General features: G+C 30.7%; 1 protein-coding gene across 1 annotated transcript; it reads left to right on the top strand.

The window, feature by feature from the left end:
• The first annotated feature begins 242 nt into the window (after positions 1-242).
• On the top strand, positions 243-1,586 carry LOC111040220 (zinc finger MYM-type protein 1-like). The gene is made up of 2 exons (XM_022324038.1): positions 243-1,176; positions 1,273-1,586. The coding sequence occupies exons 1-2, from the start codon at positions 243-245 to the stop codon at positions 1,584-1,586; spliced, it is 1,248 nt and encodes a 415-aa protein (XP_022179730.1).
• Positions 1,587-15,888: the final 14,302 nt, after the last annotated feature.

The raw sequence follows: 15,888 nt of genomic DNA, 5'->3' as shown, positions 1-15,888 counted from the left end.
CAATAATGTTTTTTTTATTCATGTACCTATTTAATAAGCTAATAATTTTGTTTTAGTTGATTATTGATGACCGTCCCAAATCAATATCTGATCCAGCATTATGAAAAATCAGTAAGTCAAGCATAGATTATTTCATACTAAATAAACCTAAACAAAATGTTGAAACTATCAACTTTAATGCAACAAGAAGGTCGATCGGTAAATATATAAGACATCTCCCAAGAGATATTTTTAAGAGAACAATGCAAAATGGAGAAACTGCATATAGAGATTGGATTTTGTATTCTAATTCAAAAAATGCATTATTTTGTTTTTATTGTTTGTTGTTTGGTGGACATAAAACATCATTTGAGGATCAAAGTAGAGGTTTTATCAATTGGAAAAATTGTTATAAACAAGTTGGTGATCATGAAAAATCATCAAGTCATGTAAAATCAATACAAACTTGGCATTTTAGAATTTCAAATAATGGTCAAAGTAGGATAGATAATATTGTACAAAAGCAAATATCTGATAGTTTGTCCTACTGGAAGAATGTTTTATACAGAATAGTAGAAACACTTAAGTTTTTAACTTCCAGAAGTTTGGAAATAAGAGGCTCAAATGAAACACTTGGATCTGTGCATAATGGTAATTATCTTGGTTGCTTAGAACTAATAGCTAAATTTGATCCGTTTATAAGTCAGCATTTAATAAAATATGGAAACAAAGGCCGTGGTAATGTCTCTTATATATCATCAACTATTTGTACTGAATTTATTATGGTTATGGGAGAAGCTGTTATTAAAGAAATAGTTAGTCAAATTCAATCAAGGAAGTACTTCTCAATTATTGTTGACTCGACCCCAGACATTACTAAAATTGATCAACTAACCATAGCAATAAGGTATGTTATGTCTGACGGATTTCCAATTGAACGGTTTATTGGCTTTCTTCCATCAGTTGGCCATAAAGGAGAGGGCTTAGAAAAAGCAATTATTAATAAATTTTCAGAACTAAATATAAATATTGAAAACTGCCGTGGCCAAGCCTACGATAACGCCTCTAATATGAGTGGTATGCATAACGGACTGCAATCTAGAATTAAGCTTTGTGCTCCTACAGCTGAATTTATTCCTTGCTCAGCGCATTCCTTTAATTTGGTGGGATCTAATGCAGCTGAGTCTACTTCTTTTGGTACACAATTTTTTTGTACTTCTCAAATGATTTATAATTTTTTTTCGGTGTCCACTTATAGATGGGACTTATTATGTAGATTCTTAAATCATAAAGGTAATGATAAACAGACAATTAATATTAAAAAACTGTCTACTACACGTTGGTCTTCTAGATATGATGTATGTAAGGCTCTTTATCTCGGGTACAATCGAATAAAAAATGCACTAGAAGATATTATTAAAGACCAAATTCAAAAACAAGAAACTCACAATGAAGCTTCTTCAATATTAAATAAACTTGACTCATTAGATTTTGCTTTTATGATATGTTTGTGGACGCCTATTTTGAAACGTTTTAATGCAACTAGTGTGACTTTACAATCAACAAATATTGATTTATCTACTGTAACTAAACTATATAAATCATAAGAATCATACATAAAAAATATTAGAAATAATTTTGATTATTATTTACTAGAAGCTCAAAAAATGAGTTGAAAAACACATTTTAAATCAACTAGCTCGAGAAGAAAAAAAAGGGTTGTATTTTTTAATGAAACATTAACTGATGAAGTATCACTTCAAGGGGCAGATAAAATGAAAAATGATGTATTTTTAGTAATTTTAGACCATTTAATTAATGATTTAAATGTTAGAAAAATGTCGTATTCAACATTAAATAAAAATTTTAGATTCTTTCTTAATTTGAAAAAAGAAGATAATAAAACCATCAGACAATGTGCGGAGAATCTGATTAAATTATATCCTCATGATATTGAGTATCATGTAGTTGAAGAAATTATCCAGTTAAACGATGAAAAGATATCATCTTTATTAAATATTTTAAAATCCTTAATTAGCACTCAGTTACATAATACATTTCCAAACATAGAGATATCATTGAGAATTTTCTGCACATTTCCGTGTTCAAATGCCACAGGAGAACGTTCATTTTCTGTATTGAAGAGGGTAAAAAATTATTTAAGATCTTCATTAGCAAATGAAAAATTATCCACATTATCTATATTGTGTATTGAAAATAATATTTTGGAAGAGATGGAATGGGAAAGTATTATTCATAACTTTGCAACAAAAAAAGTTATAAGAAAAAAGTTTGATTCCTTAAAGGCTATATTATATTTTATGTAAAAGTTATTATTTGTTATTATTTTTCATAATACAATTTAATGATTTGATTTTCTTTGTTTTTATGTTGAATTTTTCATAGTGCTGTATCAATTTTAATTTTAATATACCTATTACTATGAGACATTTTTCAAAAAAGATCAATTGTTTTCTACACATGCAGCATGCTAATCAATTTACTTATTGACATAACTCAGTTTTTTAATTTTTGCAGTTCAAGTCATTTTTATTAGTTTCCAGTACAACAAAACAAAAAATTAATTAATTTTTATATGATTGATTTAATAACATTGTATGTACCTAATTGATTATGTAGGTAGATATTAATGTTAAACATCTACACTTAACACCTATATTTTGCCCAAGGTGTGATGGCGTGATGCGATGAAGCATCTGTATTATATATTCATATTCATTTAATCAGTATATTATACCTTTTTTTTTAATGATTGGTATTATTGTTGCTGTGGTGGTGATGATGGAGGGGGGGGGGGGGTTATGAGGCGGCAAAATGTGTGTGCCCCGGGCGGTATTACAGCTTAACACGGCACTGGCTGTAACTGGTACTACTGGTTATCTATAAACACAATAAATGTCTATATTATTGTATTCATTTTAATTATTCGTTTTGGGTAATTTTGTTCCTATTTATTTTTATTCTTCTGTTGAAAACTATGTCGCTATATACAAAGATTGTTGACAAGTTCAAATAGTTTTTAATTTTTAAAATCGGACGATTGGAAGTACTTAAATTGTTATGAGGCTTTTATGTTGTCTAGTACGTTCGTAAATGTGGCGCTATGTTTTTTGCCCTGCAGAGGTGAGAATAACGTTCAAGACTCGTTTTCGTATCAAGCCTATCAAGGATAATATTGGTGAGAGCTCGCTCCAGAATTGTTTATGTATCTCGATGTTTAAACTATATTTTGTGGCAGGTATTATCAGTATATTCAGCTGAAGTCAGCAAAACGAAAATAACATTGATCTGTCCAATAATCCAAGATATTTATAGGTATTGTGTTACCTAAGGTCACATTTACAATTTGTTTTATAATTTATAAAGTAAGTCAAAACACTGTATCAAGTATAATTTGTTGGAATTTTATAAGCATGCTATGTTATTTCAAAAAAAAAAAAATAATAATGGTAATGAACAGTTTCCCTAGTTATCTTATTCAACCGTCAGAAAAATACACAAAAATAATTATTTAACTATTAAAAAGTTTTGTTTGTGTGTTTGAAATAATATAATTGTCTTTTAATAAAACATGGAGGAATCAGATGGAAATATAACTTTAAAGTCGATAAGTGGAGAAGCATTGGACGAGCATGTAGAAAATACTGATGAAAGTGCACGGGTATCGAGTAAATGTATATTCGCAAGGTAAATCTGCCAATACCTATTAAACGAGCTATTACTCAATTAATTTGTGTTTTGAGGGCATTGCAAACGGGCAATTTTTAAGGAGTTCAGTATAGACAATAATTTAAGTGCGTGCGTGCGATCCGTATTGGTGTGTGCGTAGTAAATGAGTATAGGTCAGTGACACCGTCTACAACGATGAGGGTGGAGATTCTGAGAATATATTTTATCATATGGGCGATAACAATGAATAGCACATCAGTTCGTATAATGTTGCTATTTACTAATAAGGAAGAACTATTATATTTTTGAAAAAAAATTGTATAAAATTATATAGGTGCACAAAATAATGAAAATAATTCGTTTCACAATTTTTCTGAATACAAAGTAAAAAAAATAAAAACAATTACCTATTATACTCTATTCCACCTTAGAGTGAACCGCTTTCGCCCATGCAGACTGAGCCGCCGATCATTGTCTGACCCCCCTGGTCATTTTATTATGTCACCTTTCCTGGTTTGCGACGTAGGTGCTTTATCAAGCTTCACAGAATGATATGACGCATTGTCCACGATGATCACACAGTTCTCTTTTAAACAAGGCATTACACCCTCCATCCATTCGTAAAATGTCTCCCCATTCATTTCGTCATGGTAATCTCTAGTATTTTTTTTCGATTCGAAGCATAACAATTCATCGGGGCAAAGCCATCTTCCGAACCTATATTCAGGACAATGAAGCGTCTACCTTTTCTGAAGGTTTTACGGCATCAGTTGTCAGGTCGTGTAGGAATGTGTCTCGGGGTGATTTAATTGTTGATCGATCCATGTTTTGCTAGTACATTCACCAGCATTAACCCAGGTCTCGTCCAAGTAGTATAAATGTCGACCCTAATTTTGGTATTCACGCAATGGTTCAAGAAACCGTCTACGCCAACACTCAATTTCGGTTTTTTCAGTCAGAGCACTATTTCGACTACGTTTGCTGTACTTGAAATCCATTTCTTTCAAAAGCCTAAATAGATTTGTCCTTGAAATAATAGGTAAAGAGTCGTCATCGGAAACTGCTTGAAATATTTTGTCGACCATAGGAATTTCACGTTTGAACCAGAAACTATGGATATGCCTACGAACTCCATTTCTCTCAAACTCTTCAAATGTATAGCGGAGGATGACACGTTTTTTGCAAGGGATTTTACTTTTTCAGTGTTTTTGTATTCTGTAATTGTGGTCAAAATTGTCGTTACTCCAATGCCTAAATCTTAAGAAAGTTCTTGCCGGATAATTCTTAAAGGAGCACACAACACAAATAAAAAATTCTTTAAATTTTTTTTAAATGTTAAATTATTGTAGTTATGGTTATATGAAATGATTTTGTGAAGATACGATGTAAAAAAAAATATTACTTTAAGAGATATTAAGAGATGTAGAATAGCCGCGTGACGTCACTGGGCCGGAGTCATCGTAATTGCCTATCTTATACGTGTAAAAGTTCCTTGCTTCACACAACGATTTATCAATCTAAACATTTTCTTTTTAAAATTTAATTGACGTATAAATGTGTAGTTTTATGTGTTTAGGACGATGCAAGAATCAGAATTTCATTATGACGTTTAGTTTTTTAAGTATTAAAAATCTTAAAACAGACATTTTGGTTAAACGGCGGACACGTTGTTCGAATGCCACGCGCCGCTCGCCATGAAGTGCGGTTTAACCAAAATGTTTCTTTTAAGATTTTTAATATTTAAAAAACTAAACGTCATAATGAAATTATGATTCTTGCATTGTCTTAAGCTCATAAAACCACATATTTACAAGTAAATTAAATTGCAAAAATAAAATGTTTAGGTTGATAAATAGTTGTGTGAAGCGAGGAACTTTTATACGTATAAGATAGGCAATTACGACGACTCCGGCCCAGTGACGTCACACGTCTTTTTTCAATTGCTCACAACTTATTGAATAATGTGAGTAGAAACGTAAAACCTATACCATTATCTTTAGAATTGAACATTCTTTCAAATAAAAAAAACTTATTTTTTGTGTTGTGTGCTCCTTTAATGACTTTGTTGGATCGGAATTCATTTTGACTTGTACGCTTTGATCATAATTTGTCTCTTGCCAGAATCTTCTCGCTGAAATTGTAACGAAAATTATTATGATAAAACCAGCATATTAAATAAAAAAATCAGATTTAGATTTTAGATTTTTTTCCAATATCACCAAATGAAATTGATATATTTAGTGATATTGGTAAAAATTATTCATTTTAACATTCATTAAAAAAAAATTTTTACCTTTCCTGGTGGATTTTTTTTATTGGAGACTTGCTTGCAGCTTGTTCTTGGTCCATGGTAATTATTTAATAAAAAATATATGAACAAAAAAAAATAATTCACTACCGAAAATGATAGCTAAACAAATAAATGACGGTGGTAAATACTAAAGTGAAAATGTGCGTGCGAGTGGAATCAAACAAGTGATAGTGTGTTAATGCAGCTCACTATGTATGCAGCTGCAGTTTCGTGACATCCCACACCAACGTTCGCGGCGGCGCCCGTCTTGTGGTGGGGATACGCGAACAAAACGAGTTTTAGTCGGCCGAGTGGTTCACTCTTAGGTGGAATAGAGTATATACAGTGCTATCCATAAAAAAGTGGAATTTACAATATAATAACAAATTACACTGTTTACACAATTTATTTAATAACTTATTACAATTAAAATATACAAAAATTATATTATAATTGTAATATTTATTTAATAAATTATTTAACCATGTTTAACTGAGGGTAACATTGTTCCTGGAAACATGTGATTTAGGTAAAATCCAGAAAACATAACTTCCATTTTGTTAATGTATGTGTTAAATATCAATTCAATAATAGATTACTGCATATTAAAAGCAATTCTGAGCAGTGAGCAAAAACAGTTTATTAGTCTAAAAAGTCAAAAGTTATTAATTGTTGAGTCACAACAAAAAAACGAAATCAATTTTGTCCAAAACTGGAATTTTACTCCATACTTTTATTTGTTTCTCAAAAGTACTCAGAATTTTTGCTATTATACAAGGTACTAACTATATATATTCAATGTTCTACAAGAAACCACCTTAAGATTGAAGGCATATTATTGACACAAAAAGTGATTGCATAAAAATTTTAAAATTGTAATATCAGAATATGTTTTTGGTGATCTGAAATCTTTTTAAAATTAAGTTCAATGTTTGAAATGTTTGAATTCCATGGATTATAAATTTAACTTACATTTTATATTCATTATCAAATGTACAACGGTTTGAACATTTTCAGCAAGGTGATGAGATGAATACATTTTTTTAGGGCCTTGAAACGTATTTATATACACCGCGATAAGCGATATAGAGGTTGCTCATTGCCCCAAAGTATATAGCCTTCAAATTGACTTACAAGGTGACTATTTAAAACAGCTGTAAAAATTAACCATTAGTATTTTTGGTTAATACCCAAAATAATGTGACAGCATTTAAAACTAAAAAATAAATTATAAATTATATCTAAATATCTTTGATAGATTAATTGTGATACTACCGCTTGGAGCGCTAATGGTTATTTATTTGTCAGTTCATAGCCGCCTTGGAGCCTTATAGGATTCCGATGGGCCAAAAGTATACCTTTAACCGTGATATATACTAAGTATGAAGACTTAAATTATATAGCCTGGTTCTCAAACTGTATTGTTTCATGTCACCCTTATCTATAAGTATTTGACACTTTAAAATTCAACTATTAAAAATTTAAATTGTGCATTTTCATATGACACTGTACCTTAAGCATGGCCCAGACAATTAATTATACAGACAACATAATATTTTATTTATATTTACACGTATTTAATTAAATACTATTGAACTTTATTTTGACGTTTAAAATGTAATTTGTATATAACTTACAATAGATGTATTTGAGTTCATTGATTATGAACGGTGTCTCAGAATCTGTATATTAGGTATGGCCACAACGAGGCTCGCGAGCCACACGCGGCTCTTGAACTAAATTTAGACTAAACTTAATAAATATAAAATTTGTTAGTATCGTTAGCAACGTTAGATAGCATTTTTATTGCCGACAAAGAAAGGAAAAACTTATTTCTGATTTGGGCCAGACTGTATTTAGCTTTCATAACAAGTTAAAGCTTTTTACAAAAGACTTTCAGACAAAAACATTTGCTCTCTTCAAATGTTTGAAGAAAATTAGTGAAAGCTTTCCCGACATTCCGGTGGAAACTGAAGAATATATGAATAAGATATCAGGCCTTGCTGAAGAAATCAATCGCAGATTTAATGATTTAAGATCACTTAAACCTTCATTTTTATTCCTGGAAAATCCTTCTGCTGTTGATGTTGTGAGCGATGGCTGTCCTATTTCATCACCAATAACAAAGGATACAGGGGCTGTAGAGTTGGAGTTACTAGAACTACAAGAAGACGAAGGACTAAAAGGACTTAAACGAAGAGGCGTTTCTACCATAGAATTTTGGAAAAATGTCCCAGAAGAAAAATACTCACAAACAAAAATGTGTGCTATGAAACTTATTTCAATCTTTGGCACTACTTATGTGTGTGAATCAGAGTACTCAACGCTTAAATTCATTGAATCTAAATATCGATCTGAACTAACTGATGAACATTTAAGTGAACTTGTGCGAACTGCGCTTACAAATTATCAGCCAGATTTCACAAAGCTTACAAAAAAGTGAACTCTGGAAAAAGCACTTCTCATAAATAAATCAATAATAATGTTAATAACTATGTCAATAATAATAAATTATTATTAATAATGTTTTATGTAATGTAAAAAATAATCGTTCCTTCATTTGGTTCATTTTTCAATGTGTCTTCATTTCAAAAACATCGCTTTACAATGTGGCACGGCTCAAATTAGTTTTATAAATTTGCGGCTCCCAAAGTTAAGGTTAGTGGCCACCCCTGCTATATATGATGTTTTTGAGCCTCCCTTAATGGGTGTGGGCCGTCGATTGTAATAATATATACATTTTTTTTTATATTAAATATGGTTCTAAATATACACATGAGGGTCTGGAATTATACATCGAAAAGTCAAAACCTTATAATAATTACTTGAAATTATTATTTGTATTATTTATTATTTTATTACTTACACAGTTTAGGCGATTCTTATTTTTATAATGCAGATATAATATTATGATGATATTAATTATACCAACTCGATTTGACTGTTTTTATGATTTCTTATTATTAAATAAGCAGATTCAAGAAATCAAACTGTTTCAGATGGTTGAAACCGGAAACCGTCCATGAAATGAAGTTCGTGTCCAAAGATGTTATATTGATACGAGCCGGAAAGTCGTTAATATTTTATGATGTTAGAACTCAAAAAGAAGATATATTAATTGTTGGGAGTAAATCATCTCCTAGTAGCGATGATGGCGAACATGATCTACCTTTAGAAGACATTGGGTGTGTTGATTGCTGTGAAATAGATTTATTGGCCTTGGCTGAACAGCCACCAATACCTAAAGTGGTCATATGTTTATACCCTGAACTAACAGTGTTAGCAACTCTTATTGGTAAGTGCTTAAAAGCATCATAAAAAATATACACGGTGATCCTGATCTAACAAGTATGTTTACCCCACTTTTTTTCTTTAAAGTTTTTCAAAATCTGATTTTTGGAATCTTTAAATATACTCAAAGACCATATTTTCATATTCTTGAAAATTTTTTGTGCTACTAAGGAGTGTCCTGTATCGATACGAACCTTTGTTTTTCAAATGAGAACCCAACTTTCTTTCTTTAAATTATTTAGCGAATAATTTTTTTGAGAATTTTGATGTATTGAAATCATTGTGGTTCCATAGTTATTAGACAATTTTTACCAAGGATAATAGTCCATAATAGGGATATGCTTATACAGTTCTACACATGAAATAAGAAAAATAACTAAATAAATCAAGAAGGATTTTACTTGCTATTTACCTTAAGTGTTTGCCTAAATAAATATAAAATGACTTATTATTTAATATTATGTGTATAGACTATAGAGAACAACGTATATTGTATAAGCATATCCCTATTATGTACTATATTATCCTTAGCATAAAATGTGTAATACCTAGAAAACTACTAGTTCAAATTTTGATTTTAATACATCAACATTTCCAAAAAAATTATCCGGTAAATAATTTACAGTATAAAGTGGAGTTCCCATTTGAAAAACAAAAGCTTGTATCACCACAGGATACTCCTTCTGTAGTAAAAAAATCTCAAGAATATGAAAATATGGTCTTTGAGTATATTTAAAGATTCCAAAAATTAGATTTTGAAAAACTTCAATATTAAAGGAAAAGGGGGTGTGCATACTTGTTGGATCACAACGTATATAAAAAATAATTTTATTCCTACAATGCGAGTGTAATGTACATGTTAAGATATAATACAATGTATGTGGGACGTGTTTACTGATCCAAATATAAATAAATTATATACCCAATGTTACTATTTAAATTTACATACAACAACAAACACCACCCATTATATTAGTTATGAATGTGATTTAAAAAAAACCCAAGTCTTTTTTTTTTAATGATTTCAGATAACAGCTGTTATGCTGCGTATAAGTCTATACTGTTTCTAAGGTTGGAATATTTAATCGGCTTGCGTGATTACCCTGCGTTCGATTTGATAGTGTGGGCATGGAGAATTGGAGAAAAACTTTTGGTCGTAGACACAGGATTCATTCAACCGAATCAGCATTTAAGGTAAAGCCTGCTGGATGTACCAAATTACATCATTTCCTGTCACATAATTACACCTAATAACTAATCCGGATGAGCTGCCACGTTTGAGCACAAACAATATTTTTACCTGGGATTTGGGAGAACCATTGGGTACACTTTCCCTCTGACACTAAAATGAGGCATGGGACGTTTGGCATCACTATTCTTACTAATGACCTTTTTGTCTATTTCTAAGATTGAGAACTTTTAGTTTAATTTTCTTTACCAAGAATGACCAAGGTCAAATTTACAGCCAAATATTTTGGATTTTAGAAAAATAATCTTAACTGCAATATGGATACTTTTTTAAAAATCGGTTCTTTTTAAATGAGGGATTAAATGAAAAATTACAGGAACCACACTATTCGTTTAAAAAGTACCACATCTTAACATTCTGTACTTTTACCATTGAATAAAAAGTATGCCAACAGTAGATGTACATTATGTTTGTAAGTGTTTATTGTATACATTTGATAAAAATATTTTGAACATTAATATAATGTACAATCAGTATAAAGTGGAAGAGAAGTACACAAACTTTATATATTTGTTTTACAAGTTATGACAACAATGGAATGATCTTCGTGTACGAAAACAAATCTTTCCAGTTTGAAAGTTTGAATTTCAGTTCATCTAACTATTACTTGTTGCACTCTGACTTCAATGGACTTTGGAAGAACAGGTTAACTTTTTCTTTGTTGCCTATAGATGGGTCGTCTTAAATCAGATAAATCATTTATACTCACAACTTCTGATTCCACAATTGCTCTTCGAATAAAGTGTATTATGTCCAACAGTTGGATCTTCATATGGTTTCCTCTTAAGAGCTATACCAATCTAAAAGATTTGAAATTTATTAATTGAATGTATTTTAATTTGCAATTTTTGGGTTTAAAAAAATATGCAACTTTAATGAGTTAGAAAATTTAAAATTAAATGTTTTAAGTATAAATAAAATAATTTTGATTCAGATAATCTTACGGGTTTCACGTAAATCAAAAGACTTTGAGTTATCATTCTTTATACATGATATTAAAATTATAATATAAATATATATTTTTTAAATTAAAATCGTGTTTCTGATTTTTCGATATTACTACATGAAAGATAATTATGATTATGAACACCCCAGGACTTTAGGAGTACAGGTCTATCGTCGGTTTTCACTGAACCATAGCACGTTTTTTTAGAAATTTCCATACTATATAACCTGTGTTCTGTGTTCAGAGGTGGACTGGGGAGATTTGAAAAAGTAGCAGCCCATTGCCAACTTGCTCACGAACTTGTAATAACAACACTCCTATACAATTCTAGTCGATATAACTTTTTAAAACAATGATTCAAGTAATTTAACTTATCTCTGTATATTAACGTATTATTGACAGTTGGTAGAAATCAGGGGGGGTTTGAGAACCAAAGCTCTTCAACATGTTCACTAAGCCCTTGGTAAACAGCAGTTATAATATTTTACTAAGTTAGCTATCTATAGCAAACCATTTTTCGGAAAGTTTTTAAGATTTTCGTCAATACTAGATGGATAATAACTGTGCATCGGTAATCAAATCTAAATTGGATGAAAACCTTTCATTTAAACTTATGTTTAATTGATCGATTATTGTCCGGAAAGTTTCTACCCTGTAATGATCAATCGGTTTTGTTAATGCTTCGTCCTCAGTTGTTTCATAAAATTGTTGTTTTTTTCTTAAACGACGACCTTCTGGCAGTTTTTCTTCCACTAAAATATGTTCAGGTAATTTTAAGTTATTAAGGTTTTCATTAGTTTCATATCATTCTTAGTGTTTTCCACCATTCTCCAAGCTGATAAAAAATCTAACTGTTTTGTTTGTAAGTTATCGGAAGTTGGTCATACATAACTAAAAAACACAATACAAAATTAATATATATACGTTTGTTCAACCTTTTTATTTTATGTTTATTTTTTTTTTTTTTTGTTATTGTAGGTTTCAGTTTGTTAACTTTTTTAATCTCTGACTGGTTTTCTTTTCTTTTTTGTCAGTATATATTTCTATTGGGCTTTTTATCTTGTATTGTTATTTTTAATGTATCTCTAGTTGTAATTGTTAAGCTATACTAATTTTATATTGGTAGCTTAAGTAAAAAAAAATATATATATATAAATATATACTAGGAAATAACTAGTTACTTAAATATTTTAAAGTACTCACAATAGTCACAATATTAAATGGTCTGAATGATCATATTTATTATTTGAATCCGACTGTTTAAGATTATCTTCTTTGTGCTATAATCAATAAAAAAATTTAAAAAAATAATATACAAATTTAATTTAATAGTTAAATTTAACACAGATTAAACATTTTTTACTTCATTAAAACCATCATCTTCATTCTTTAAACATATAATTTGTTACTAAAATTTATTATTTATAAAGAAACTTTAAATAATACTAGATGATAGTTGAAATTAGTTTTTAAATTAAATTATAATCAGAGTTCAAGTTTATAGACCGATGTTAGACCTTAGGATAAGAAGTCTCTGGACCATTTTCTTTTTAATCTACGAGTTGTATCGGGTAGCTCGATAGTGGATAGATTGGTGATGAGGAGGTTTGGGTGATGATGTAGTTTTTTGTGAAAATGTTTATATAATTTTGAGGCTTGGTCAGAGATGCGTGATTTGTTAAGGTCATTATGGAGAGTTAAATTACTTACATACCAGGGGGCATTGGTTATTATTCTGAGGGATATTGATTGAAATGCTTGTAGATTTTTTAAGTTGTAATTTTTGGCAGCTCCCCAAAATTTGATTCCATAAGTAGCTATAGGATTGAGGAGTAGTTTATATATTAGTATATTTTTCTGAATTGGTTGGATTTTAATAGGGGACGCAGTTGATGTAGTCTGTGATTTAATAGTTTTCTTTTTGTTTTGATGTGAGTTGTCTATGTGAGACGTCTATCCAGATGCATCCCTAGATATTTTACTGTTAGTTCAGTTGGTATTTGTCTGTCATTGATGTAGATTGGGGGGCAGTCACGGGGGCGTAAAGCATAAGTTATGTGAGATGATTTTGATTCGTTTATTTTAATTCTCCACTTTAGAAACCACCCTTGGAGTTGGTTAAGGTTTGTTTTTAGTAGGAATGATGCGGTTTCAGGGTTTGTATCAGAGTCGATAATACCAGTATCATCTGCGAAGGTTCCAAAGGTAGTGTTAATGTTGTGTGGGATGTCTGAGTTGTATATATTGTAGAGGGTTGGAGCAAGGATGCTTCCTTGGGGAACTCCAGCGTTAATTGTATGGTATTCAGAAAAAGCATCGTCGTATGAGACTCTGAAATGCCTATTGTAAAAGAAGAGTGTCTCCCGACATCAATTTCTGAAATTACTGCTATAGCAGTACTGTCCATCAACATGTTTTAAGACGCATTTTCGCATCATTTTGAAGCAGTTTTTTCTTATTTTCTCGTATTTTTTCGGTCCCGCCTTTTTTTTTTCAGACATAACTTAAATTGTATAGGGTCACAAATGACAAACAAATATATAATGTATACTTTCGTATATTTTCGTTATTTCGCTAACGAAAAATCAAAATACTGTTAAAATAATAATAAAATCTATTCTAGAATTCCGGAATAAGATATTTTATATTATGTAGTAATCCGTTTACTTTACACAAGGTCTATCGGTCTATGGCACAATCGGGGTTGGGTACAGATTTCCCGATTTTGATAAGCGAAAAAGTTTTGATGATATCTCGATATACCACAACTCGTACCAAAATATACCAGAGATCCAGCAGTGACACCACCAATAAGAAATAATTTACAGTGATGCCTTGTTAGCGGCACTCCGCTCTGCAAATCGAAAATATCCCTCGACTTGCTATGCAACACCACCTCAAGTTGGTCACTGTGTAACCGTTGTTATACCAAAGAACAACTACTCTTATCATTTCGGCCAAAAGCTTATCACTACCGCTTTCAAAATCGGGAAATCTGTCCCGGCCCCGGCACAATCGCACGCCATACGGTATGTCTATTAATAATCTATAGATTGTTGGTTGTTCGTTGATAACAAAATAATAACAACGGGCTTTCCAAAAACATGATTATACGCTATCACTGTCAATACTCAATACTGTACTCAGTAGTCAGTAAGTATATTAAGTATATTTACCATAATCAACGAATGTAATAATAATAGTAAATAAATAATAAAATTAACACCCAGGGAGATAAATTTATTCACCGGCCCAGGGGGATAAATCTCCCAAACTCCCCTGGCCAGTCCGCCTCTGTCTGTGTTCAACATTTTGATTGTATATTTGTATCACATATAATGTAATCATTTTTATAACGTAACAAGTAATCAAATGACAGTTGATATGACAGACCTTTTAGAATGATAAGCATTTGAGTATATGTACCTAATTAAACTAAAAACTACGGTTGTATACTCGATTGAAAATAAGATCAATACCCGGCCGCCGAGTTGTGCGAATGGGCGTGGCTTTGTTCCAAAGCACTGGTAGGGGAAGTGTCTAACAATGCGTCCGACTACCACCCGGTCGCCACCGGGTATTGATCTTATTTTGAACAGATACTATTTATCTTCGTATAAATATACAACCGCGGTTTCTAAGCTCATAAGTTATCAGTTATTAATACTATCGGGCTCCCACCACCCTGTGTATCATCCGTTCATGTCTCTAGTATGCAGATATATACATTTGTATTGTTAGCATGCGCAATGCACAAACGAGAACGACCAATCAATTTTTTTACTTGAGGTAATAATTATACGTAATTGACAAACACTGCAAAAATAAGTACTATGTGTGGGTACATCATATTTTTAAAATTATAGATACCACATTTGGGTACCAACGTTAAGATAAAATTGTCTTACTATTTTATTTTTTAATCTGTTACGTGACGTTAACTAGGAGACACCAGAAGTCTCGCAAACATGTTTTTTGTAACATAAAATATTTTTATTATTACATATTGTCATAATCATAATTGTATTATATTAAAATCTTGTTTTACTTATGTATCTGCATTTTTTTCCGACTAAACATTGACCGTTCTCATACAAATATTGTCATATATATATTAATACATACATATTTCAACTTCTTTAACTTTATACTCATTACAATTTACTGTCTTAAATGTAGTAACATTATGTAAATTCTATTTTCTTTTAATTTTCTTAACATTTCTCTATATACTGTGTATCTTTAAAAACTCTTCTTCTTGAATTTCGATTAAGGTGATAATTAGAGCCCGGATTTATATGCATTTAAAAAGTGTCAAATATGATGCAAATATGCAAAGAAAAAGTGGCTAAATATGCAATTATATGCATTATGTTACAACTTATAAAATGTGTTTTTTTTTTTTTTAAAAAAAACCACACTACTACACCAAAGAAAATTCTA

The sequence above is a fragment of the Myzus persicae genome, unplaced genomic scaffold (assembly GCF_001856785.1).
Source record: "Myzus persicae strain clone G006 unplaced genomic scaffold, MPER_G0061.0, whole genome shotgun sequence".
NCBI classification, from domain to species: Eukaryota; Metazoa; Arthropoda; class Insecta; order Hemiptera; family Aphididae; genus Myzus; species Myzus persicae.
The sequence above is the reverse complement of the archived record's forward strand: the minus strand, read 5'-3'. Positions and strand labels throughout refer to the sequence as shown.